We start from the raw sequence: 25,934 nt of genomic DNA on the forward strand, positions 1-25,934 counted from the left end.
TGCTCTGATGCATCATAATGAGTAAGTACAGATTAGTTTATTACTACGGAGTATTACCAGTGCTTTTAAATAGAAAAATTGGTGCCAGTACTTACCATGAAATTGTTACAGTAAGTGAGCAACTGGGGTAAAAAAGCACTGATTATTATGATGGCAAAGTAGGGTACAGATTGGGATAGTTGTGTTTGGTAATCATCAGCAAGCACTTGGTTTGTGTTGAAGAAAAATAAAAGGAGCTTTTTGGAGTATAGTAGATTTGCTAGGTTTGTGGGGAAATAAACATGGTGTTCTGCTGGTTTGCAGAACTGCAGAACTGAGATGCTAGAAAAATGTGCCCGCCATCCACAAGCTATTACATGAAAATGGATCCTGGATGGTGACCATGGCTGAGCACCTACCAGATGGTGTGACTCGTTAATCTCTCTCCCTCCTACCCCAGTTTGGAGGCAATGTGCTTTCTTTCTCTGTGGAGCACACAGCCGCTGATGGTATACCGTATGTTTCTAAATACCTAGGTTGCCCTCCTTCCCCAGGGAATCAAATTTTTTGTGTTTGGATACACTATGGCTAACTAAGAATTGTTAATGGAGCTTACACATTCTTCCTTGATTATCTGTGTCCCACAGGGAACTCAGAATGAATTCAGCTAATTGATTATAATTGCTACTTAAAGGGCATTGTGGTAACTTCTGTTTATCCTAATTGAATTAGTACCGTACCATATTGTGAATAAAATCTAATAACTGATAGGGCCTTAATACACAAGATGTAGTGATAAGTAGTAGAGATAAGTGAAACATAAATGAACAAAAATAGTATTTTTGGTCTACATTCTCCCAAGACCTGCTGTTCCTAACAAATATGAATATGAAGAAGAAGAAAAAACTGTAGTGTGTTATTAGATAGATTAGGCTTCCAGAACAATGAACACTGAACAGTGGTGCTGTGATTGCTGTTAGTTTGTGATAATAATGAGGTCGTTTTGGTTAAACTACCTGTGCTATTGATAAGATTAATATGGATAAGAAATGCCTGTCCAATAGATTACCATTTTCAGTTAAATTTGACTCTTTGGCCTTGTGTGTTTTTTATGCAAAAAAAGCTTTTAGACGGATAAACTGCATAGCTGCCAAGTTATCCCCTTTTTTAAGGGATTTTCCATTATGCTGAATAGGCTTCCTCGCGAGAAAAGGGAAAACTTGGCAGCTATGATAAACTGATGAGGAGGTAGCTATGTAGAATAGCCTTCTTAAACACTTTTACTGTGTTACAATTTACCCCTAGGCTTTGTGATGGAGTTGGATACAATTTCTAGGTTACCCTTGTTTGCTGCTGGTAGACACATAGTATAAGATATACAGACACAAGAAGCAGGTTCTGTTCCATTTGCACTGCTAAGCTGCCCCTGCCATACATCACAGGTGAATACTCCTCATGCTGTGTAAACTAACAATGTTTGAAATTTCCCTGCAACAGGGAGCATGGCCACCACTTTTGTGTCATATAATAAAATAACAAGCATGGTGTTCTGAATCATCTGGAATTTTTAAATAGTAGAACACTGAGAACAGTTTAGGAACATTTTTTACCAGATCATTATCATTATCATCATCATCATCATCATTATAATGATGATATTCACAGTAGCCCCAATTTCTCTGGGGCTTTATTGTAGCCTAGCTGTTCTCAGGTATGTACATTTAGCATTCTTCTGCTTTATTTACATTTGTATTTGATTTAAAGAGAAAATTATTGCTTTCCTATACATTTTGGAAAATAATAAGAATAAGAATAAATAATAAGAATGAACAACAATAATAAATAAATGCTGTAATATTAATTAAGCCAACAATTGAATACTCAAGACAACCCTTTTCCTCTTTCCAGAAACTCCAATTATCAGGGTCTGCACCTCAATTGAACAGAATGGTTTAGATCCAGACTTAGTAATGCTTAGAATAAAGGTAAAGGGACCCCTGACCATTAGGTCCAGTCGTGACCGACTCGGGGTTGCGCGCTCATCTCGCATTATAGGGCCAATGAAATCAGTGGGACTTTAGTCAGTCATGCTACAAGTAAACCCCTTGAAATTAACTAAGGCTGCAATTCTAAATCCACCAAGCTGGGAATAAGCCCCAATGGATTAAATAGGGCATAGTTAGTATCGCACTATAAACCTGGATCCACTCTAATAACTGAGAATAACAGGGTTTCAGGTCACCATAGACTAGAATAGAGGCTTAAGTTATGAAATCATTTTGCAAAATGTCCATGCTGTTATGAATATGAAAGTGCTTTGCTGTTTCCTATTTAATTCAGATACACTAATTTGCTTGCATTCAGACTGTCTGAATTGACTTGTTGAAATCTAGAAACCTGGTGCAAATTAAACTGTTTACAGAATTGAAGTGGTGATAATGCTGTGTTTCCTTCCCTTGGCTGGAGCATCCTGTGGGTAGAGTTCTGAATATCCAACCAATGAGGAGGCTGCAGGAAGTGGGGCAATCAACAAAAATTACCCCCTTCTACCCCTGTCCCTGGGATCATCCACTAGCCTTCCATGAACAGAAGAAACCCATCTCAGAAGGCACATTTACAATCCAAGTCCATGTGTTTGGACATGTATCCACAAATATTAGTCTTTCTCCCACTAGTTGCTGTTTTAAATACATGGTGGTGGAACACTTACGATGTTTTAGAATTACCAGCAGGTGGAAATGTAAGTGGTGCTTGAATAGCTGCATCTTGGACCAGTCAAAGTATCTTAGCCTAGCCTACCTCACAAGGTTGTTGTTAGGTTAAATCGGGAGGAAGAAAACCATGTATGTCGGCATGGGCTCCTTGGATGAAATGTAATGATGAATGTGATTACAATGGTGATAGGGTTGTAAAAACCAGGAGATCTTCCTTGGAAATCAGAGCCCCTTTTTCATTCAGCTTTGCATAAGGAGGCAGAAACCTCTCTCGTTTTGTGGAATTAGATTGCATTTTGTTGAGACAAACCATCAGGCTGTAAAGAGCAACCATGAGTGATTCCCCAGAGAAGAAGGTAACCCTAAAACATGGTAGGAGCCATTTTAAGCCATGTACGTTTTGACTCATTTGATCAGAAAGGGACAAAAAACATGCTTGTAGAAAACCCGCTACATTCTACTAATTGTGCACATGCACAGTTTTGATTTATTCCCCTGAACTGTTTTAACTGAAATAAGATTTGGATTTGGATTTGCATCCTAGTGTGATTGGGCTTCAGCCTGGTTAGCAACAGGGATGTGTTTCTCCTTTATCCAGCACTAGTTCCCTCATAAACAGGTGCTGAAAGGGGTGGGCTCATTTTTGTGGGGCATTAAAAGTTTGTGAAATGCATTCCACCTTTGTTTTGGCACAGAACATAAAATGAAACCATGCTGCTCTTTGTGTAAACAATACAGCCAATTTACTTAATCCAGATTCATCTATTCAATTTACAAATCTCATAACACAGTAATAAGATCTCATAATAAATTTATGTACCACTTGAGGAGAAACCCTCTGAACTACATTAAAACAACAAGAAAAGTTTCCTCTTAATTAATTATAGCATGACTTCTTGGCACACATTTGTATAACATAGATACAGATAATTAAGACAAATTTGGCAGAATTTACATGGGAATAAATGTGTTAAGCAATATATCCATGGCTGTCCATGCATGTGCAAAGTGGACTTCCACTCACTTAATGGAATTTCATATTCTTGTCTTTCTCCTGTAGTCCTCCATGCAGCCTCAAAATCTGCTCTGTGGATTGAAGGCTTCCCAGAGCATATTTTGGGGTTGCATGGGAGGGGGCTGCAATGGGTAGAGAGGAACATGAAATCCCTTCCCATAAGTGGAAGTCCATTCTTTTCACAGATGGACAGCATTAGATACACTCAATGCATTTAGAATTGTACAAACTCCACTAAAATGTTAGATTCAACCCATAGTCTGTGTTGAAATGTCATTTATTACAGGGAATTCTGACAAATAGTTAGGTCAGTGGAAAATTCTATTTTTGTTTTTAATGGTCTTTAATGAAACTTCTGTGTTAACTACTTCCTCTTTGGTCACAATAGAATTTAATTTAATTTAACTTTCAAATTCTTCCATGAGAAAAAGTACCTTGTAGCTCTGAAGACAAACCAAACCAATGTGCTCTACTTTAAGTAAAAAGCAAATTCTCTGAGGTCAGCGATTACACCATGTCTTAATTGAGCCTCATGTCTCCTCATATTCCTTTCTAATTACATTTATAAAGTAAATCTGAAAAATCATTTGACTAAATATAATTCCTACTTGGCAAGGTATCCGTTATTTAATATGGTGCATGATATTTAAAAACCTGAAAACATGCCATTGACATGCTTAAGGTCTCTGGATAAAATCATGGAAAGTAATAGTAATAAATATGTGTCTTCTTTATCATCTTTTTGGTGCAATGCCTTCAGTAATAGTGCTTTATGTTTATGAGTAATGTTCATCTAAGGATGGTTGAGAAACCTTTGCTAAATCTCATGATGCTTCTCAGAAGCAGATAATTGGGCCCCCAACACAACTCAGTCTATCTTCTACCTTTGAAAAATAGAATTCCCTTGACGTACATTCCAACCCCCACTTAATCTGGAAATAATAATGAAGAACAGGAAAGCAACTCAAGCAAGCTTCCTACCTCCTAGTCTCTACATATGTCCTCCAAATCCCCCAACAGCTCCAGAAGCATGAAGATCCTGAACTTTGAACTAATTACCCCCCTCCCTGCCAAAACATTGTTTTCTTTTAGTACTTCTTTCTTAAAGTCATCGTTAAAAAGTTTGGGGGATTTGAAGGTTTCCAGATTGTTGTCATGGTCACTCATCTGTGGTACGCTGACCTATGTGCCTGTTTATATGCCCTCTTTCTTTTTTTCATGAGTAGCTCGCTAAAGGACTAACCTTTCCCCTACCATGGACAAATAAACACAGAACAAGCAAGTATAAAGCCTTTGATCATTTGATTTTGATGGCTCTTAATCACACCGTTTTATGCATAGCCAAGACATATTATTTTTGAAAAACGAAAACCATTGCAAAAAATGATTTCTTGGTCAAGATAAGACTGTTTTCTGTACATGATTAGAAGAAATGTTTAGAAACCATAACATCGCAGAGAGTTAATAGCTAGGTTGGGTCTAGAGAATGAAAGATGGAGGTGAAGTGAAATTATACCCTGATTAGTTCAAAACAAGTTTAGACTGGCTCAAACTGGAACACCAAAGAAGGGCCTTCAGATTAGCTCAAAAAGCACAGTAGCATGGTTGCCACTTACAGCTTCCTGTCCAGAATTCCAGCTCACTTCTAAACTTTTAAAACCTTTCATTTGATCAAATGCACATAATAATAATTGTGTACTTAGCCTTGGAAAAATCTTTTGAGAAAGCGCCACAGTAAAGCTTAGCAGTTTGTTTTATGGATTAGACAGGTGGTTTTATGGATTAAGGAACAGGAAGCTGTTTTCCCAATTGAGGGGTGTATAAATGGAGTCCTCCAAGGACCAGTATTTCTCAACTTGTTCATAAATGTTCTAGAGTTAGGGGTGAGTAGTGAAATATCCAGGTTTGTGGACTATACAAAATTGTTCAGAGCGATTAAAACAATAAGGGATTGTTTAGAGCTTCTGAAGGATCTCTCCAAACTGAGTGAATGGGAAGTAAAATGACAATGGTTACCCACTCTGACTGTTCTTCACATTGACTTGTCAGTTACAGATAATTTCCCTGGGCTTCGACAATTAATGCTACATTAAGTTCCCAAAGTGAGAATAACAGGGAGGAAATCAGAAAGTATATACAGTATATACATTCTAGATAGCCCCATGTTGTTTTCAACCTATAGAACCAGCTGGCTTTAGAAATCAAAAAGCCATGTAGGCCAAGCAACATTACCCCATTTTTAGCTTTACCTTGTATTTGAAGTCACTGAGTTCAAAATCTGATCTCATTTTATTTGCACATGATTTCTGTTTCTTAACACAGGGCTGAACGCAAAGAAAAGAATAATCTGGTCTGTAACTACAATGCAGTAAATGCAGTAAAAAGAAAGATATGTCTGAGGTAAATGAGTTCAGATTAAATGGTATAGAAATGATGGGCCCAGATAAAACCCTGGCTGCTACATTTTGTACCAGCAGGAGTTTTTGAGCACTTGGGGCCAGGCTAGCTAGAGCATGTTGCAGTACAGTAATCTAGGAAGAAATTCTAAATTTGGGAAGTCACCTTAAATTACAGTGTCTTAACTTACGCTGGCATACAGTATGGCAGATCCATTCTGTCTAGGGGGCAGGGCTACTGCTGCCTGAGCCTGCCCAAGTCAATCAAAGTGATATGCATTCATGCTCTCCAGCATGTTGCAGCCAAAAACTGGGCCATGTACCAGAGCAAGTCATGTGACCCACATCACAGTATGGAGCCCCAAAACACACATTTTTGGGTGAGAGCAGGGGCCCAAAAATGGGATGTCCCAATTTAATCAAGATAGTTTGCTGGTGTTCCCCGGTCAAGTGACCAAGCAGAACAGAGTCCCCCACCACTCCCTCAGAACACCCATTTTTTTCAGGGCTTAAGCTGGCAAGTATTTTGCCAAGTTTGGCTCAGGTGGCTGGACCCTGGCTGAGACAGGATGGAAGAGTTACACTGGCATATCTCCAGCTTAGACAGAATAGCCAAGCTGAGTCTGGAACCAGCCAGCTGAGCTAGAGATCTGCCACATCTAACCCATCCCAGCAAATCTAGGGTTAGCATTTCACCCCTAATCTGAATGTGATAATGGCAGCTATGATGTACTGTCCCTTTCAAATATTTATCAGAGGAACGGTACTGTATAAAAAATGATTTTTGAAAAATAGGTGAAGACTTGCATCATATCAAACAGCAGGCAAGAAATTAACAGAAGGGAACATACCTTGAAAGAACTGAAGTTGAAACACTGCATGCGGAAGCTGCCTACTTAGCCTATACAGAAATTGTGTTGTAATTGAAAGACCCTCATGAGGGAAGATGTGAAAGGGTGAAGAAATTTAAGGAAATATGAGATGCTTGGTTAGAGCTAATATAATAAATGAAAGCAGCACACTTGATTGAGTAAGCCAGCATGCAGACTAAATACAGCCAGCACACTTCTTAATCTTGCACTGTAACAATATTTTCCCCAGTCCTGTTTGAATGTGTCTTTTAGGAATTCCTCTGACATTGAGTTGGTGAGGTTGGATTTGGGATAGGAAAACTCAGATCTGATATGTGCATATTTGTTTGGTGAGGTCTAGAGAATTGTTTGCTTCCGGACCTTTGACCCTGGAATATGAAATGTAGTTGCTAATTGATTCTGTAATTCAGAGCATATTTCCTTGGAAGCAAGTTCCGTTGAAATAAATGTGACTCTCTTTAAATAAGTACAGGCAAAACACACACACTCCATTTACGTGGGGGTTATGTTTCGAGGCATCACGCACATATGTGAAATTGTGTAGATTTGAAACACCATTGGAAAAGCGTGCAAGCATCTCAAAAACTATCGAAACTCTTGAAAACCCCTTTAAAAAGCCAGCAGCATATACTAAACTCCACCATTATCACTCCCTCCAAACCTCATTGCTCAAAATCCAACTCTCCATAAGCCTCAATGGTCAGTGCAAGGGCTCATGGGATTGCTAGGCACTGTTTTGGCACCTTTTGCCCTTTCTGGGTTCTTCTAGGGCCGTTTTTTGCAATTTTTAAATTCACGTCTGGGTTCAGCGCAATGTGCGTATGCGTGGTCACACACACAGGAAACACACATAAATCGGGGGGGGGGCTGCCTGTCCATTGATACAACTACCTCAAACAGACCTATAAAGGCATTTTCAGTGATGACCTTAATCACCAGGTTAAAACTTTCCTTTTTAGGAAGGCTTTGGGCTGACAACTGCTGTTTTATGGTTTTGATGCTGTTGAATGTTTTTGCTGTTTTATATTTATGCTTTCTGTACTGTAGTTGCTTATGTTTTCTTGGTGTTTTATATGTGTCCATTTATACAATTTAATCACTTCTAGTTCTATTTGTTCTGAAATTTTAGTTAAATTACTGTGTAGAAAGAAATGTAGCTTATTTCTATTAATTTTTTGTAATTAATTACAATAGCCTAAAATACATTCAAAACAGGGATTGGTCATATAACAGGATACATTATGGTATTTGGTCATTTTATTAGGTACTCAGCAGAGAAGTTCTTTCTCAGTATCCAGCTGTGTGCAGATAGGGGAATTGATGCATAATCTTACATTACTCCTAAGGGGGGGGGGTATTTTGTAACGAAATCCTATAGGAACTTTCAGAGAAAATCAATGAATAGTAGCTGGCAGGAATTTAGTATTCTGTTCACATATCTTTCCTGCAAAATCTACTTTTATTTTTTTGTATTTATGAAACTTTTTCCACATGGGCTTTCCTTTCTGGAGGACAAAATTAATGGAAGCTGTAAGATTTGTCGATCTGTAACCTAAAGGGACTGATCACCGAAGAATTGATGCTTTTGAATTATGGTGCTGGAGGAGACTCTTGAGAGTCCCATGGACTGCAAGAAGATCAAACCTATCCATTCTGAAGTGCTCACTGGAGGCTCCAATACTTTGGCCACCTCATGAGAAGAGAAGACTCCCTGGAAAAGACCCTGATGTTGGGAAAGATGGAGGGCACAAGGAGAAGGGGACGACAGAGGACGAGATGGTTGGACAGTGTTCTCGAAGCTACTAACATGAGTTTGACCAAACTGCGAGAGGCAGTGGAAGACAGGAGTGCCTGGTGTGCTCTGGTCCATGGGGTCATGAATAGTCGGACATGACTAAACTACAACAACAACAACAACAAACCTAAAGGGAACTCAAGGGAAAATGAGATTTTAAGTCAGTTATGTTGAAACTCCTTTTATTAGTAGGAACCATGAAGGAGAAAATTTGTAATCTTTCTGCTTCTTCATTTCTGGGAGATTAAATAAAATATTTAAGAAAATATATAGAAAATAGAGTATCTCTTTTAAAATGTGCTAGAATTTAGCAGCAAAACATCCATAGTTGAGTTCCTGATCATATGCTACCAGGCAATCACTGAGATATTATTCAGTTGTTGTTTTTCCCTCTGCCTATTTCAGCCATTTATTTTTTAAAACCATGCCCTAGATCCATCCTTGCATTCAGATGTAATACCTACACACAAGTAGGATAGCTAAAAAAAAAAAACCCCAACCACTGTTACTTTTTCAGTGCCTTTGTAGCTGCTTATCCAAGGGCTCATTTCCATCTTCAGCCTTTGGTTAACCCCTTTAATTGGGTAAACAAACTCAGTTTGTTTACAGAATTGATTGTGTAAACAGATCAGTTGAAGTAAGATAAGAGGCTGGTGGCAATTAAGGTAACTGAAAAGACCAAAAAGTATAGCTTTAGTCACAATGTGTTTCTTGTTCATATTGTAAATTCTTTTAAGTGCTTCTAACATGAAAAATAATGCTGAATCTGTGTCATTTAAGATAGGATCAAACCTAGATGGTGGCAGCTTTGCATGTTTAAACTACACAGTCACGTAGAAGACAGGAGATAGAAAGGGTGAGAGGTACTGGATCCCTTCCCCAACTCACATATCACTTCCCCAGAGCACCTCATGCCGTTCACTTTTCCTTCAACAGAAGCCCAATCCTGGAAGTTATTCTGATGGGACAAGACTTGTGAAGAGTGGCTTCAGGAAAATGAGTGGTTTGCGAGGGAGGGTTTAGAAATCATTAGCCATATGCCTGCTTTGCTCTTGAAACTGGATCATCCAGAGCCACACACACCACTTATTAAATGAATGAGACAAATCTAAGTTTAAATACAAAGACTGGCTGTTAAATCTACTTTGAGATAAAAAGCACCTGTGCCACCTGGCTAGTGAGGTAAATGGGGTGTTCCAATATAGTGCTAAAACTGAAAACAAAACACACATTGCCATCAAAAGAAAAGGGGGAAAGACTTTCAGAACCTAACTATTCCTTTTCAAGATGATCAGATGGTGTTTTCTTTGACCTTTGGCTTGTTCAGTATAACTAAACTGAGTGTTCCCAGAAGTGGTCTTGACAAAACTTCTTAGTAGCTATAGCACAGGTCCCCATGGTAATACTTATGGATGGATTAGAAAAATAAATCCAATTGTTAAGGTATTTTATTTTACAATATTTCTTTGAAATGCTGATGTGATTTCCGTTGTTGCAATAATCTGTTCAACAAAAGGAAAATACACATTCTGAAATAAATGGTAAAATAAGTCCTATTTAACCCATACTGTATTTGAACAAATTAAGATTCTAAAATCGTCAAAGGATCCATTGTTACTCCTTAAATTTCATAATAAAAAAATTCCTTCCAGTAGCACCTTAGAGAACAACTAAGTTTGTTATTGGTATGAGCTTTCATGTGCATGCACACTTTTTCAGATACACTGAAACAGTATTTTTAAAATTTTGTTTCGACTATGGCAGACCAACACGGCTACCTACCTGTATCCTTAAATTTCAGTTATTTTATTGCACAGTGTAGCACATATATACCCACCCACATTTATAATATGTCATGCCAGAATTATTATTATTATTATTTGGGGGGGGGGTTGCATTATATTCAGTGCTAGCCCTACTCAGAGCAGACCCATTGAAACAAATGAGCATGACTAAGCTATATTAATTTCAATGGGTCTACTCTGAAGGAACTTAGTTGGATATATCCCATAGCTCTGCACTGATACCGTACTCTTCATTGCACCCTACCTGGAACTGGTCTGAATCCTTGCTCCAAGTGCCCTTGCCAAACAACATGAGATAGGTAACATACCCTCCAACATGCTGCAGAGGAAAATTGGGATGTGTGTCTTTTGGGGGCTGCAGTCTCATGGAAGCCAGGTAACTCGCTTGAGAGCATGACCCCCAAAACTGGTGCCTTTGGGGGCTGTGCCTGGGGTGCAATCGGAAGCCAGGGTGGCTTCTGTAATTCCAAGATGCCCCACTCAAAGCGGGACAGTTGAGGGGTATGGGGCAACCATTGGAGAGAGGGCCCCAGTTATGGAGCATCCTTCTAAAGGAGGTTCACCTGACACCATCTTTCTGGCCTTTTCAGTCCCAAGTAAAGATTTCCTTGTTTATCCAGGCCTTTTAAATAACTTGTGTTATTTAAGAGGATATGGTCCTCCTAGTTTAAAAATGTGTTTCAGTTGTGTTTTTAATGTTAAATGATATCAATCATTTTCTGTCGTATTTTAATTTTTATATTTGTTTTGCGGGCCACTTATATTGTGGGTTGGCTATATATATTTAGTTAATAAATACATGAATAAATTTGAAACAAGTTGGATTTCAGTGAAAAGAATTAAGGAGCTGTTTCGAACAGGCATCCCCAAACTGCGGCCCTCCAGATGTTTTGGCCTACAACTCCCATGATCCCTAGCTAAGAGGACCAGTGGTCAGGGATGATGGGAATTGTAGTCCAAAACATCTGGAGGGCCGAAGTTTGGGGATGCCTGGTTTAGAATTTATCAGTGCAGTAGTGCTGGCCTGCAGAACCAACATTCTGATTTATTTAGTTTGAAAGTTTATACCTTGCCTCTCCAATATGTTAGCTTCATTCAAGGCAGCTTACAATTAAAAACAAAGCAATCCCATAAAAATAACACAGCATAAAATCAGAAACAGGCTTGAATAATTAATTTTCTGGTCTTACTTTTGATTCAACATAAGAGGCTGGCTGTCAACATTTAGTTTCAAATTTAAAATCATGTGTACTTTTGGCTCCAGCCTTGTTATTGCCCCTGACCCACTGAGGAACAAGGTTGGGAATAAACAACCAAATAAAGTGTAGGGTAAATGGAGGTTAAGTTGTACAAAGCACAGTGTATGGGACTGTACTATAGGCAGGCTAACCTGTGGCCCTCCAGATGTTGGAACACCATGGCCAGTCATCAGGGATGTTCTGATTGGAAGTTCAGCAACATCTGGAGGCCACAGGTTCACCATCTTGCTGTATAACTTTTTTATTGCTTACATGGCACTGAAGTCAACTGAAGTCTTGAACTTTTAAAATCCTTTTTTTTTCTTTGGCACATGGATGAATTTAACTCTCTTTAAAATTGAACTAGTTGCTTGCTGTTACTGTGTGTGTGATGCAGTGCTTATGCTCACGACATGTTTCCAGTGCAGACCTAGAACTGCTTTAGAACACCAAGTTAAGTAATTAGAGTTGGGATGCCAAACATCTCTGTAGGATACAAGTGGCAAATGGAAGGGCAGACATTATATACTTTTTTGTTAATAAAAAAAAGACAACAACCACAGATAATGATGATTCACATCTGGGTGAGAAGTCGCAGGTGTGTCCTGGGCAAGGAGAAAGTTATACTGTATTGTTTGATATAATAATAATTTATACACATGGTCAAACTTTTTTTAAAAAGTCAGGTTTTTTTCTTTCTTCCCTGTGTTCTAATATATTCAAAAAAGTAAATCAAATTTATGAAGAAATCCTATGCATATCTAATAAGAAGTAAGTCCCACTGAGATTAATGGGGCTTAATCTCAGATAAACCTTAATCACCTTACTTTGCCCATCTACAGCAAGTACCTGAACAGCAGACTAAGCAGATACACAAGTGACAATCTTGTTCTCTATGGTGAGATGAACTGTATTCCTTTTAAATTATAGTAATGACGTCTAAGTTTGCATCTGTACAGATAAAGTCATTAAGTTTAAGACTTAGAGGTTGCTTAATGGAATAAGACCTAGTCCCTAAAGCCTAGTTTGAGCAATTATTTGCCACCTTCACATGATCCCCTTTGATTTCTCCAAGGCTACAGTCAAAAGTTAAATAGTATCCTGCAGATTTATTATCAAATGGGGCACTGAGTAACTCAAATAAAAGTCAGTGCTTTTGATTTTAAAAATAAGATTTGAGGGATACAAAATTACACACACCCCTCCACCCATTTATAGAAATACAACGTGCAAATGCCTGTGGCAGGCCATTCTTTGAAATTAACCTCACTAAATTACAATCATGCACTTTCAACTCTCTGTAATTAAACATTTAGTTTTATTTATTCCAGATGTATTTGCTTCAAGTAAATCCAGACCTTTTGCTGCTGTTGTAGTAGATCTTTTACAGGTCTCAGGGACCTAAAATTGTCAGAAAATAAAAGTGAATTGTTTCCTTAGGTTTGGATTGCAACATATCCACTGGTGACTGCTTCTTATGGAATTTTGGAAGGTGGTGTGTATTGTGATTCCTTCAGGAACAAAATGGCTGATGCAACTGTTAGCTTTAAAAAGTAGTAGATTTGTGTTTTGTGAAAATATAGTGCAAGAAGCTATTGCTTTAGTGCTTCCACCTACTAATATATAAATGGGAATGCTTTGTGGACAATGAAGTATAAAGTACTAAAACTGTGTTTTCAGCAAATAGATGCTGTAAAAGCAAACACTGGATATTTTCAGCAGCACATTTTAAAAATATGTACTAGCGGTCATCACTCATCAGTTTACTACCAGTTTACTACCAAATGGCCATACTTACTTTACAAAAACATTAGGCTTCAGAGTTGTCTGTTCTGGTACTCAATTATGAAACCTGGCCTCATTAATAGATATCTCCTGCCATGGTGTGATGATTCTTGTATTGCTGTTATTTGATTTAATGTATTTTAATATTCTACAGAAGCTGCTTTGTGAGCATATTTACCCTAAAATGCAGCTTGTATTGTATATTGTAAATAACAATAATTCAAGAAACCCAAGATTGCTGGTATGGCATCGTTGTCTTTTCTGCTATAGTCAAACATGCTTGCTCCTAATTTTGGATTGCTGATGGTGATTTATAAACAAGAGTTGCTATTGCAAGCCTAGAAGTAGCAGTCCCTGCAGGTTCATATTCACTTTGTGTGGTATAAGAAAGTTATAAGTAGGAAGTTAGCCGCTATTTTCTGTGAATGGTTGCTGCGTGTTTGTGTTTTCTATGTACCTATCTTAGTAGCATGCAAAACATAAACTCAAGGCATTACTCTGTACTTATGAAAGAGCTACATCTGGCAGGGTGTGTGCTTCTGTGTGTATTCAGTCTAGAATTGTCAAGTAAAACTTTTGTGGCTTTCTTCTGCTTTCTTTATATTTTTCTTTTGGTCCTTTGGTGTAAATGAGGCAGATTGCAAAGAGAATTTTTCAGAGGTGGCCATGGGATTTCTTTCTTTCAGACGTTAGTAGGAAATTTGCAGCCTGACCTAGCCAGGATCAAGGGAATGTGCTTTGTTTTCTACTCAGTTTTTTCTTACAGTTCTATTTGTCCAAAACCTATAGACCAGAACCACAGAGTGTGAGCAGACATTCAAATTCATGCTCAGATTTATACTGTACTATTAGATAGACAATGACTAGAAAGCAAGTAGTTTGTGGGGGTGGAGTGAGAAAGAGAGAGAAAAGGCCATTAGAGGGCACTTTTGTAATCCTAAATTTTTTTTTTAAGATAGATGTGTGTTCTTTCACTTTGGACTGTTTGTTTTGGCTCTCACTTAGTCAGGATCAACAATGTGCAAGTATTTCAAGTCAGTGGTGATGTTCCAATTAATTCTTTACTCCCCCTACAAATTTAAAATTTATGATGATGATACAAGGTAAACATCTAGAAGTGAGTAAAATGTTATTTAGAGATGAATCTTACTAGGGCAGGAGAAGGACTCACAGCCATTTCTTCTACTCATTAAAGGAAGCACCATAGCTCAGTTGTGCAGCTTCTGCTTTGTACGCAGAAGATCCCAGGTTCAGTCCCTGGCATCTCCAGGTAGGGCCAGAAGAGGCCCTGGTCCTTAAATCATGGCCAGCTGCTGCTGGTAGGTGCAGACATGCTGACATAGATGGACCAGTGGCCTGAGTCAGTATAAGCAGCTTCCTTTGTTCCTAGTGGAGACCACATTGAAATCTGGTAGGCAACTGGCAGCTGGGGAAGATGAGGATATCGTCATTATATGTACAAGAATGAGAACGAGGCACTGTCATCAGTTTGTGACTGGTGCTCTTGAACAGGGCTGTCTTAAGCAGGTCGGGCACCCTGGTGCCGTGGTGCACAGATCGCTCCGGCGCCCCCGCCCCGTTTCTTCCCACGGCTGGTGGGTGGGCGCAGCGCGGTTTCCACACGGCTTAGCCATGCAGCGCCCCCCTGCCGACCCCGTGCCACCCAGCCTACCCCTAGAGCCGGCCCTGCTCTTGAATCAGGATATTGTTACCTGTCAACAGATACAGTTGCAAGAGCCACAGCAAAATAAATTCACTTTAAAGCTGCCATGATTATAGAATCATGGGATCATAGAATTGTAGCCTTGGAAGGGGCCTCGGGGGTCATCTAGTCCCCGGCAATGCAGAACTCTCAATTGGATCATACTTGACAGATGGCTACCCAACCTCTGCTTAAAAACCTCCACCATCACTCAAGGGAGTCTGGTCAACTGTTGAAGAGCTCTTATTTTCATAAGATTCTTCCCAGTGCCTAAGGCTCACTACTGAGCATAGTCAAGGAGACCTCACATCTTTACTGGATACCAATGCAAGGTGGCAGCCAAGGTAAGGGCTTGTATCCACCAAAATATTAAATACAAATATTGGCGCATATAGAAGGGAAAGCAAAAACAAAACTGCAATAAACTGACGCATTGGGTCCTTTACCTTTTACTTTTACCTTTGCCTTCTTGGTACAAGAGGGGAATTTTATTCCCTGTAATGGTTTTGTTATTCTAGAATCCCCATTCTGGAGGACTCAAAGGCTGTGTATGTCTCCCAGTCTGTACTTTAACACTAAATTATGGTTTGGTGTTACATGAATGAGCCTTTGTGTCATTACCTCTCTTCAATCCCTCTGATGAAGTTGAATTACAGGGTCCAAGAGCACCAGGCCCCTTACTTTTTTGCAGAATCCACTGAATTTTTTCTTTTAAAGAAGGCTGTTGAGGGCCCCATAATGTAACTAAAATAAGGGGACGTGGTAGCTGGGGGCTGTGGATTTTGTTCACAATCCTCTACTGTTTCTCCCACATGGTCTCATATTTTATACCTGGTTTTAGGTGTATGTGGTTGTATTGCTTTTAAATCTTGCAAACTGCAGTGTAGTGAGTGTAGAAGAAGAATGGTATAAATTTTTTAATTAAATACATTTGCATAAAATAATTCGATTACTGAGCCCTAACCACCATCACAACCACAGCTGCTTTAAACCTTCACAGACATGCATGGGAGTTTCGATCAAGGATCTCCAACATCATGCTTGTTTTCAGCTTAGGCAGAAACAACAAAAAGCAGACTCTACGGTACCGTAATATTTTCCTAGTTGTCTTCCAACTTTCAGGGCTAAGTATTAGCTTTAAAAAGAAAGAAGAGCTGAGATTAATTGGAATTAAAACAAAAGGCCAAACCTGTCCCACCAATTTTTTTGCAATGGTGGACCAAGTGCCAGTTCTCACACCAGGGGCTAAGTTTCACAGCTTAGTTTTCTTGCAAACAAGGAACTTTATTTTAAAAAGTTGGGTGGAATGCACATGCCAGCAAGTTATTAAGGGCTGTAAAAATAAATAAAATAAATTCAGCATGAAAGCATTATGTAACAACAGTGTACTGCACATAGCTGCCAAGTTCTCCCTTTTTTAAAGGGAAATTCCCTTATGCTGAATAGGCTTCCTCGCGAGAAAAGGGAAAACTTGGCAGCTATGGTACTGCAGTTTAGAATCAACTAATGAATATTTTTGTATTGGAGTGAGCAATTTTGAATTAGAGATCAGCAAAAAGGGGGGGTAACTCTTAAAGTGGAAACTCTTAAAATGTGTTATATCTGATGGCTACTCACTAATATGCAGGTTTACATGTGTAATGTTAGTGAGAGAAAGTGAAGAACCTAACAAACACTTTATCTATGATGTATGCTTACTTACTGAACAAAATCTAAAGTGACTTCTTATGTGTTATGCCTAAATAAGTAGGCAAGATTGGACTTAATATAAGACTTATGCTATTATTATCAGAAGGAATAACCTGATAATTACCGTAGCTATAGTAAATTAAAACAAGATCCTACCTACCTAATTTATAGTAGTTAATTTGATCCAAAAGCCTGCCTATAAAGTGGGTGATCTGGTTAAAAAACAAAATTGAGAAACAAAGCTTAATCTGGAAAACCCTATAACCTTTATTTTAAAACCAAAATTGCACTGGAATCCAGGACTCAGAATATTCATTATTAAGATCTTATAGTGGTTCATTGAAAGGACACTATCATCATAAGCATTCAGAACACCAGAGAATTTGCTGTAGTTCTGATTAATCACAGACAAATACTGACTGAAAAATTAATGAACAAGTATCTTGTTTTAGTCATAATTTATCCTAAATGATACTTAAAATATATTTCAATGAGTTTTGTAAATCAAATTATCAAATATTTTGACTTGTGATCTCTATGCTCAAATTTCCTTTCCTTCTTTATTTTCAACTGTGTTGCTGTTACTGTATCAGGATTTCATTTATAATATTGTTACATATACTGTATATCCCACTTTTCCTCCAAGGAGCTGAAAGTGGCATACATTTTCTCCCCCTCTGCATTTACCCCCACAACAACTCTGTGTGGTAGGTTAAGCAAAGAGATAGTGACTGGCCCAAGGTCACCCAGTGGACTTCTTGGCTGAGTGGGGATTTGGACTCTGGCCTCCCAGGTCCTACTCCAACACTTGAACCACTACACCACACTGGATCTACATGTACTTTAAATAACACCACCCAGAAGCCACTGTCCTGTGTACCCACCAGCCTATTTTCAGTTAATAGTGGGACATAGAGCACAGCCTTCTCCAAGTATCTTGATAGGTAGGTATTCACTGATATGTAAACAAGCAATCCTTTAGACACCTTGAACCTATTTTGGGCTTATAAACAGTACACTGATTTCTATGAAAAAATGTCTGAGGCAGCAATCCTTCCTACATCAGAGAAAGTCCAATTGAATAAGGGGATTCTACTGGAATTCTGTAGCATGAGATATGGCGGTGTTGGTCCTGAATTATTAGCACCAATGGCAAATCAGCTCCCTAATGTCTACCACATACAACCCTGATCTTGGGAAAGAAGATACTTCTGATACTCTGAGAGAGAGATGAGTGTTTATATAGCTGAAAGAAAGCAAAAATAGATTACATTACACTGCTGCTCCTAGTCTTGCGGTGATCATTGTTCTATACAGAATAATTCAATGACTGGGGAAAGAAAAATACACACTTCATGAAATATGATCAAAGGAAAAAGACTTTGTAATGAGGACACACTGTAGAGTACCAGAATGTTGTAAACCGCTCCTTCTTTTATAACATCAAAGCAAATTAAGTACAAATTAAGCTACATGTTCTCTCTCGGCTTCCTATAGAGTTTAATTACAAGACTCAATAGACAACAGACTAGCCGTCTCCTGATCTTCTGTAATATTGTTGCACATGTCTGTAAACGAGTCTGTCTTTCCATTCTTCTGAACAGCCCTGCTTGAAAACTGGCTGGCAGGAGAAAGTAACTGAAACTTGTTGTCAGTGGGAACGGGTGACATTGGCGAAGTGCTCCCCTCTATAGCCCTTTTCCTTTAGATCCTAAAGCTTAGATGTCTCAGTTGGGAAAACCACTAGCAGGAAATTTTAAAATGCTTTATTCATTCAATCATAAAGATTATTGACTCGATGGATCACTTAGACAAATACTGAATGTAATTGAATTATAGTATAAGAGATAACACTTCCCCTTTTTTACAACAAAAATTTACTATCCCTGTCATTTACAATGCATTCCTTTCCTTTTGCTTTAGGATGCTCTTGCTGCACTGTTCCATGTCCTACCTTCTGCTGCTGCTACCATTTAGCTCCTGGACACAGAAGCTGCCAACTAGAGATGAAGAGCTTTTTCAGATGCAGATCCAGGACAAAACATTTTTCCACGATACATCAGTTCTTCCAGATGGAGCTGAAATCAGCAGCTATCTCTTCAGAGAAACACCCAAAAGGTATTTGGGTTAATGAAATTTTCAGAGAGAGGCAGAAGTTACAGGTGGAGCTGCTATACGGATTTGTAATTAAATTTAATTTGGGTTCATGCATGGAGAATAGAAATATTAGTTCTCTACTTAGAAATGAAATCGTGCTTAAATTTCAAAAGCATAAGGTGGAGAAAGACATCATATGTTTTAAACAGTCACAATATGAGCAACATCTCATTTTAATATTACTGTAAAGGACATTGGTGCTATTAAAGTACCGTACTTAAGTACAAATATTTCAATGACTAGCAAAAGATGTAATCATATTCCCAATAGTAAGTGTTGAGTTCTGAAGAGAAATATCTTTTTAAACCAACGTTTCTTTCAAATATTCCTGGCTGAAATGACCTTTTCCTTTCCAGGCCTTCTTTCTTATTGATTTATTTGAATATTTATAAACCACTATACCATAATAAGAAAAAAATATATGTGGTTTATAGCAATACTACATAAAACATGCAATAAAACACTTATAGAAAGTTAAAAACAGGCATCAATTAACCATTGTGGAAATATGTACAATGGTACCTCAGTTTAAGAACAGTCCTTTTTAAGAACGATTCGGTTTAATATTTATTATTATTATTATTATTATTATTATTATTATTATTATTATTAATTTATTCATACCCCGCCCATCTGGCTGGGTTTCCCCAGCCACTCTGGGCAGCTTCCAACAGAAAAATAAAACACAATAATCTATTAAACATTAAAAGCCTCCCTGAACAGGGCTGCCTTCAGATGTCTTCTAAAAGTCTGGTAGTTGTTTTCCTCTTTGACATCTGTTGGGAGGGCATTCCACAGAAGGCCCTCGGTCCTGGACCTCAGTGTCCAGGCAGAATGATGGAGGTGGAGACGCTCCTTCAGGTATACTGGACCAAGACCATTTAGGGCTTTAAAGGAATCTGAACAATGGAAGGGCACCGGCAGCGGGAGGCATCATTAGGGAAAACAAGCCTCGGTTTAAGAACGGTTTCGGTTTAAGAACGGACTTCTGGAACAGATTGAGTTCGTAAACCAAAGTACCACTGTATTCTCAATTGCCTGTGTGTAGGCTTGGCAGAATAGAAGTTTTCAGCAGGTGCTTAAAAGGTGAAACAGAAGGCACCTGCTGAATCTTTATTGGCAGATTATTTCATAAGAGATATTCACAGGCACAGCTGAATATCTCCTTTATCCTGAGTAAACTGTTTTGTATGATTGGCTCTTTGGACAGATTATTTCATAGGACTGGGCTGATGACATGAAATGTCAAATAAGCCTCACCAACTCAGGGAATGACCAATGATGCTCCTACAGATGATCTCAGTGATCATGTTGGGATATAAGGGTTTAGGGAATCCCTGAAGTGCCTGTACCTAAGTTGTTCAGGACTTTGTAAATTGATACAACAACTTTGAACCTGGCTTGGTAGCAAAATATATTATTGATGAATATACTACTAGGTTCTGCTAATCTGATATCTTGTCTTCAGAAGAAACCAAAATATTGATAAATGCTTACTCAGTATGTGAAAATATCAAGTTGCTCAGTCAGATGGATTATAATGAGGTGTATATAGCTAGAGAGTTCCTACTAAGGAAATGGATGTATGGCCAGATATGTATTTCTTTTTTCATATTTATTCAATTTATATACTGCCCTTTATCCAAATAACCCAGGGTGGTGTACAACTTTTAAAAGATTATTTATATCACATAATAATAATAACAAGCGCAGGGTCTAAGTTGGTTTGGTTGAGAGAGGCGGTCGTTAAGGTACTGAGATCCTGGGCCGGCTAAGGCTTTATAGGTCAACACCAGCTTTGAACTGGCTCCAGAAACTAATTGGCAGTTAGTGCAGTTGGGCCAGGATCAGTGTTATATACTCAACTTGGCTTGCCCCGGTGAGCAACCTGGCTGTCAAATTTTGCACCAGCTGAAGGTTCCAAACCATCTTCAGAGGCAGTCCCACATGTATAGCATGGTAGTAATCTAACCTAGAAGTTAGCAGAGCATAGGCCACATAAGTTAGGCTACCCATGTCCAGATAGGGCTATCTATAGTTCTGCCACCAACCAAAGCTGACAGAAGGCACTTGACTCCACCAAGGCCACCTGGGCCTCAAGCAACAGAAATGAGTCCAGGAGTACCCCCAAGCTACGTACCTGCTCCTTTAGAGAGAACATAACCCCCTCAAGAACTGGCAGTCTCCCATTCATCCAGTCTAGGGAACCACCCACTAACAGTGCCTCAGTCTTATATGGATGGAGTTTCAGTTTATTGACTCATCCAATCCATTGCCGAAGCCAGACATTAGTCTAGCACATCCACTGCCTTAACTGCAGATATAGAGGCGAAATAGAGTTGTGTGTCATCAGTATACTGCTGCCAACACACCCCAAAACTTCAGCCAGTGACCCCACTCAGATATGTCACAGTAACCTTAAATAAAAGCCCTAAGGAAATGAAATGCCAGGGTTTGCTAATTGATTGTCTTTTATGGTAGGATGTGAAATATACATCCATTTATTTTGATTGGAAGGTACTGAAAGTTTAAAAAAATTAATGGATTTGTTAATTTTTCCCTAGGTTTTTTTTTGTAGTTGAGGAAGATAACACACCTTTAGCAGTTACAGTAACACCTTGTGATGCTCCTTTGGAATGGAAGCTGAGTTTGCAAGAGCTTCCAGAAGAGTCCAGTGGAGATGGCTCAGGTAAATTTCAGATAAAATTCTAGTTTTTATGACAGATATGAATCAGCTGGAGTGATTAATGTTTACTTTCCATCTACAGTGACTGCCTTAAAGGAATCCTGACCAGTTGTGTGTTAGAATTAGTTTGATAAATTAGACTCTGCTACATAGAATGGTTGCTTCTATGAACAGGGCTTGTAATAGCAAAATAATGCATTAAGATTATCACACTCCCTCTCTAACTCTCTTTCTCACACACATTAAGCAGTTTATAAAGAGAACAGGAATGGGAACATTGAGAGATGGTTAAATATGAATCCAGCATAGAACTAAGCTTCAATGAAGGAAAGTTTAGTCTTAAATGCCCTTAAATTTTCTTACTAAAGCAGCAGAATATAGTAATTTATTCTTCTATATATGAATGCAATATAGCAATAGAATTGCAGTGTTACTTATTCAAAAGTTGAATGGATTGTAAACCATAAACCATATTGTTTTGTGATTGTTTCCACCAAGCAATCATTGATTTTAGTACTTAAACATATATATTAGTTTCCTCTGAGACCACCTTTCCTAAAAAAAAATCCCTTTGTGTGTCTTTTAGGTGAACCTGAGCCACTCGAACAGCAGAAACAACAGATTCTCAATGAAGAAGGTACAGAGCTGTTCTCCTACAGAGGAAACGATGTTGAGTATTTTGTGTCCTCTAGTTCACCTTCTGGTTTGTACCAGCTGGAACTCCTGTCAACAGAGAAAGACACACACTTTAAAGTGTATGCCACAACAACTCCAGAGTCAGATCAACCATATCCTGAACTGCCTTATGACCCAAGAGTTGATGTCACTTCTCTTGGCCGCACAACTGTCACTTTGGCATGGAAACCAAGCCCTACAGCTTCGTTACTGAAACAACCTATGCAATATTGTGTGGTCATTAATAAAGAGCACAATTTCAAAAGCCTCTGTGCTGTTGAAGCTAAGCAGAGTGCTGATGATGCCTTTATGAGAGCTCCCAAACCTGGTCTGGACTTCAGCCCATTTGACTTTGCCCATTTTGGGTTTTCATCCAACAGTAATTCTGGGAAAGAGCGCAGCTTCTTAAAATCGCCATCAAAGTTTGGGCGACAGATCTACTCAAAGCCTAGAGTTGACCTTGAAAAGATATGCATTGGGAACAAGAACATCTTTACTGTGTCTGACCTGAAACCTGATACACAGTACTACTTTGACATATTTGCCGTGAATGTCAACACCAATATGAGTACTGCCTATGTTGGCACTTTTGAAAGAACCAAAGAAGAGGCCAAGCAGAAAACAGTTGATCTCAAAGATGGGAAAGTTACAGACGTGTTTGTCAAGAGAAAAGGCTCTAAATTTTTGCGGTTTGCTCCTGTTTCATCACACCAAAAGGTTACGTTTTTTGTCCATTCATGCCTCGATGCCGTACAGATCCAAGTCAGAAGAGATGGGAAACTTCTGTTGTCTCAAAATGTTGAAGGCGTCCGTCAGTTCCAACTTAGAGGAAAGCCGAAAGCTAAATACCTCATTCGACTGAAAGGAAATAAAAGAGGTGCTTCCATGCTGAAGATTTTGGCTACCACAAGGCCTAATAAACAGTCGTTTCCATCTCTTCCCGAGGACACACGAATTAAAGCCTTTGATAAACTTCGCACGTGTTCTTCAGTCACAGTTGCATGGCTAGGTACACAGGAAAGGAACAAATTTTGCATATACAGAAAGGAAGTGGGTGACAACTATAATGAGGAACAAAAGAAAAGGGAACAAAATCAGTGCCTGGGGCCAGACTTGAGGAAGAAATCAGAAAAAGTCCTCTGTAAATATTTCCACAGCCAAAACTTACAAAAAGCAGTTACCACAGAGACAATTAAAGGTCTACAGCCTGGCAAATCCTACCTTCTGGATGTTTATGTCATAGGACATGGAGGGAACTCCGTCAAGTATCAAAGTAAAATTGTGAAAACAAGGAAATTATGTTAGTGACACTTCCCATGTGAAAATCAGCAGAACATTAAGCATATGGACTGACTACTTACACAGCAGAGGAGTTGTGAACTGTATTGGTACTATGTAGAGAAGATATTAACATCTATATTTATGTTTACAAGAGCAAATGAAGGGACTGAGGCTGGTGCTCTTCGTTGGTATCGGACAGTTGCATTATCATGCGTCTGGTGGTCCAAGTTCAGTAGATAACGAAAGTAGCAGGAAATATTGAAGGAACTGCCTTTTTCGCTTCCATATTGCATGAAGTGCTTCTAAATTATTTTATTACTTCAAAGGCTAAGAACAGTCATTCAGTTACCTTATTCTTATGCACACAGAAACAAAACTCCCACACAACCTCTATCTCTTAGTAGGCTATAGGGTCATGTAAATTATTTTATAAAGTCTTGTTTGAAATGTCTATGTTTCCATGATTGTAAACTATTAAAATATCTTCCCCCTCTTAGAACACAGATCTAAACTAAGTATTAACTGGACTACGCAGAAGTCAGTTTTATTGCTAATGTAAATTCCTATCTCATAAATTTTAAATGTTTAAATACTGTATGTATTTCATGTACAAAATTGTCAGACATTATATTCCTGTACATAAAATTTAAATATTAGATTATATGTTCCTTTTCATCCATTCCAATGCATTTTGAGCATCATTAATAAATTTGTAAAACTTTTATATCTGAAAATCTGTTTCAGCTACTAGCATCCTGAAAATGGAAGCTTTTAAAAATGGAGGCTTTTACAAATAATAGGATCAATCATTCGTTTGGGGTTGGTAGATTCCTTTCTTCTTTAACTTATAACAATAACACAACAATTACTTGCCCTTATACGCTGGGCAAAATCCAGAGTAAATAATCAACTCAAATTTGATTGAACACAATTCAATTTATGTCCTTTTATTTTCAATTTTGGATTGTACCTAGTGGCTTATACTCTGAAGGACAATTTGTAGGTGCAATTCACAAGTGAAGGTTAGGCAAAAAATGCATTTTATAACAGTTTTATTTTTTGCATTTCCACAGAAATCAGTTTGATTAAAATTAACATGCTTGTGGGACATAACCCTTTTTGTTTTCATTTATTTTTCTAAAAAATAGTTTCAACATCTGCTTTTTGAAACATTTTAGAAACATTTTAGAACAAATGATTTAGAATTAAGTCTCATTGGGACTTACTCCCAGGTGTGAGTATAGGATTGCAGGCTGAAGCCTAGGAGCAGAAAAATTGTCTGGATTCAAAAAGTTGCACTTCTGAGTATTTTGTGTGTGTTTTGTAAATCAGAGGACTTTACCTTAATTCAAACTTTTGTGATTCAAATACGTGGGTTTCCCTTAAATGTAATAGAGTTTTGAGCTATTATGTGTTATATATTTCTTAGTAATGAAATATTTAAGTTAAAATTAGATACAAATTTGGGGGCTGTAATGCTTCTGCTTCAAGTGTTTACTCATGAATTAGATTTCAGTTATACCAATTACGATTTCATAATTAACTTGAGCTTGATGTGCCAAAGTTGGGCACTTTTAAATCCCATTTATTTCAGTGAGACAATTAAGCTCACCTTATATATTATTTTCCATTGGTTTAAAAATGCACTTCACTATGGCTGAAATACGCCATTTCTTATTGACATTTAACATGAATTATGATGTGGATCCAGCAGGGTTTAGTGTGAGTATTTTATTGAGTATTATGGGGTTCAAAAAGTAGTTCTGGAAAGAAGAGCAGGTACAAATTCATAAAGTCAAGAAAAATATCAAAGCAACTTGAGCACATCCCCACATACTGAATTGCAAAAAGCAAAATCTTTGTAAACCATTTTGAGGGTTCCCCCTCACCACCCACCCACAATCAAGCAGTGTATAAATTATATGAAATAAATAAATTTAGAAATCTTGACTAAGGTGAGCAGCTACCATTTTTCCTGATAGTTAGTGTCCTTTCTAACCTTAAGTAAAGGTGCAATTCTTGAACCGTCCTGAGATCTGCGGATGAAAGGTGTTATACAAATTTAATAAATAAATTAAAAATTAAAAACTTTATAGTCACTGGGAACCATAAACCTTGTCTAGCTAGGTTGTGTCAAGCCATTAC

At 38.2% G+C, this 25,934-nt stretch overlaps 1 protein-coding gene across 2 annotated transcripts in view; it reads left to right on the forward strand.

Moving 5' to 3' along the window:
• NDNF (neuron derived neurotrophic factor) overlaps window positions 1–24,511 on the forward strand; it is a 35,700-nt gene extending 11,189 nt beyond the window's left edge. For both annotated transcript variants that reach the window (XM_035113180.3, XM_088660373.1), the window contains exons 2-4: window positions 18,914–19,108; window positions 21,712–21,836; window positions 22,420–24,511. In XM_035113180.3, the coding sequence (XP_034969071.2) occupies window positions 18,915–19,108; window positions 21,712–21,836; window positions 22,420–23,813 (1,713 nt within the window). In that variant the 5' untranslated portion in view covers window position 18,914 and the 3' untranslated portion in view covers window positions 23,814–24,511. The remainder of the gene's footprint in view (window positions 1–18,913; window positions 19,109–21,711; window positions 21,837–22,419) is intronic.
• The last annotated feature ends 1,423 nt before the right edge of the window (window positions 24,512–25,934 follow it).

This window comes from Zootoca vivipara, chromosome Z1 (genome assembly GCF_965207765.1).
Source record: "Zootoca vivipara chromosome Z1, rZooViv2.hap1.1, whole genome shotgun sequence".
Lineage (NCBI taxonomy): Eukaryota > Metazoa > Chordata > Lepidosauria > Squamata > Lacertidae > Zootoca > Zootoca vivipara.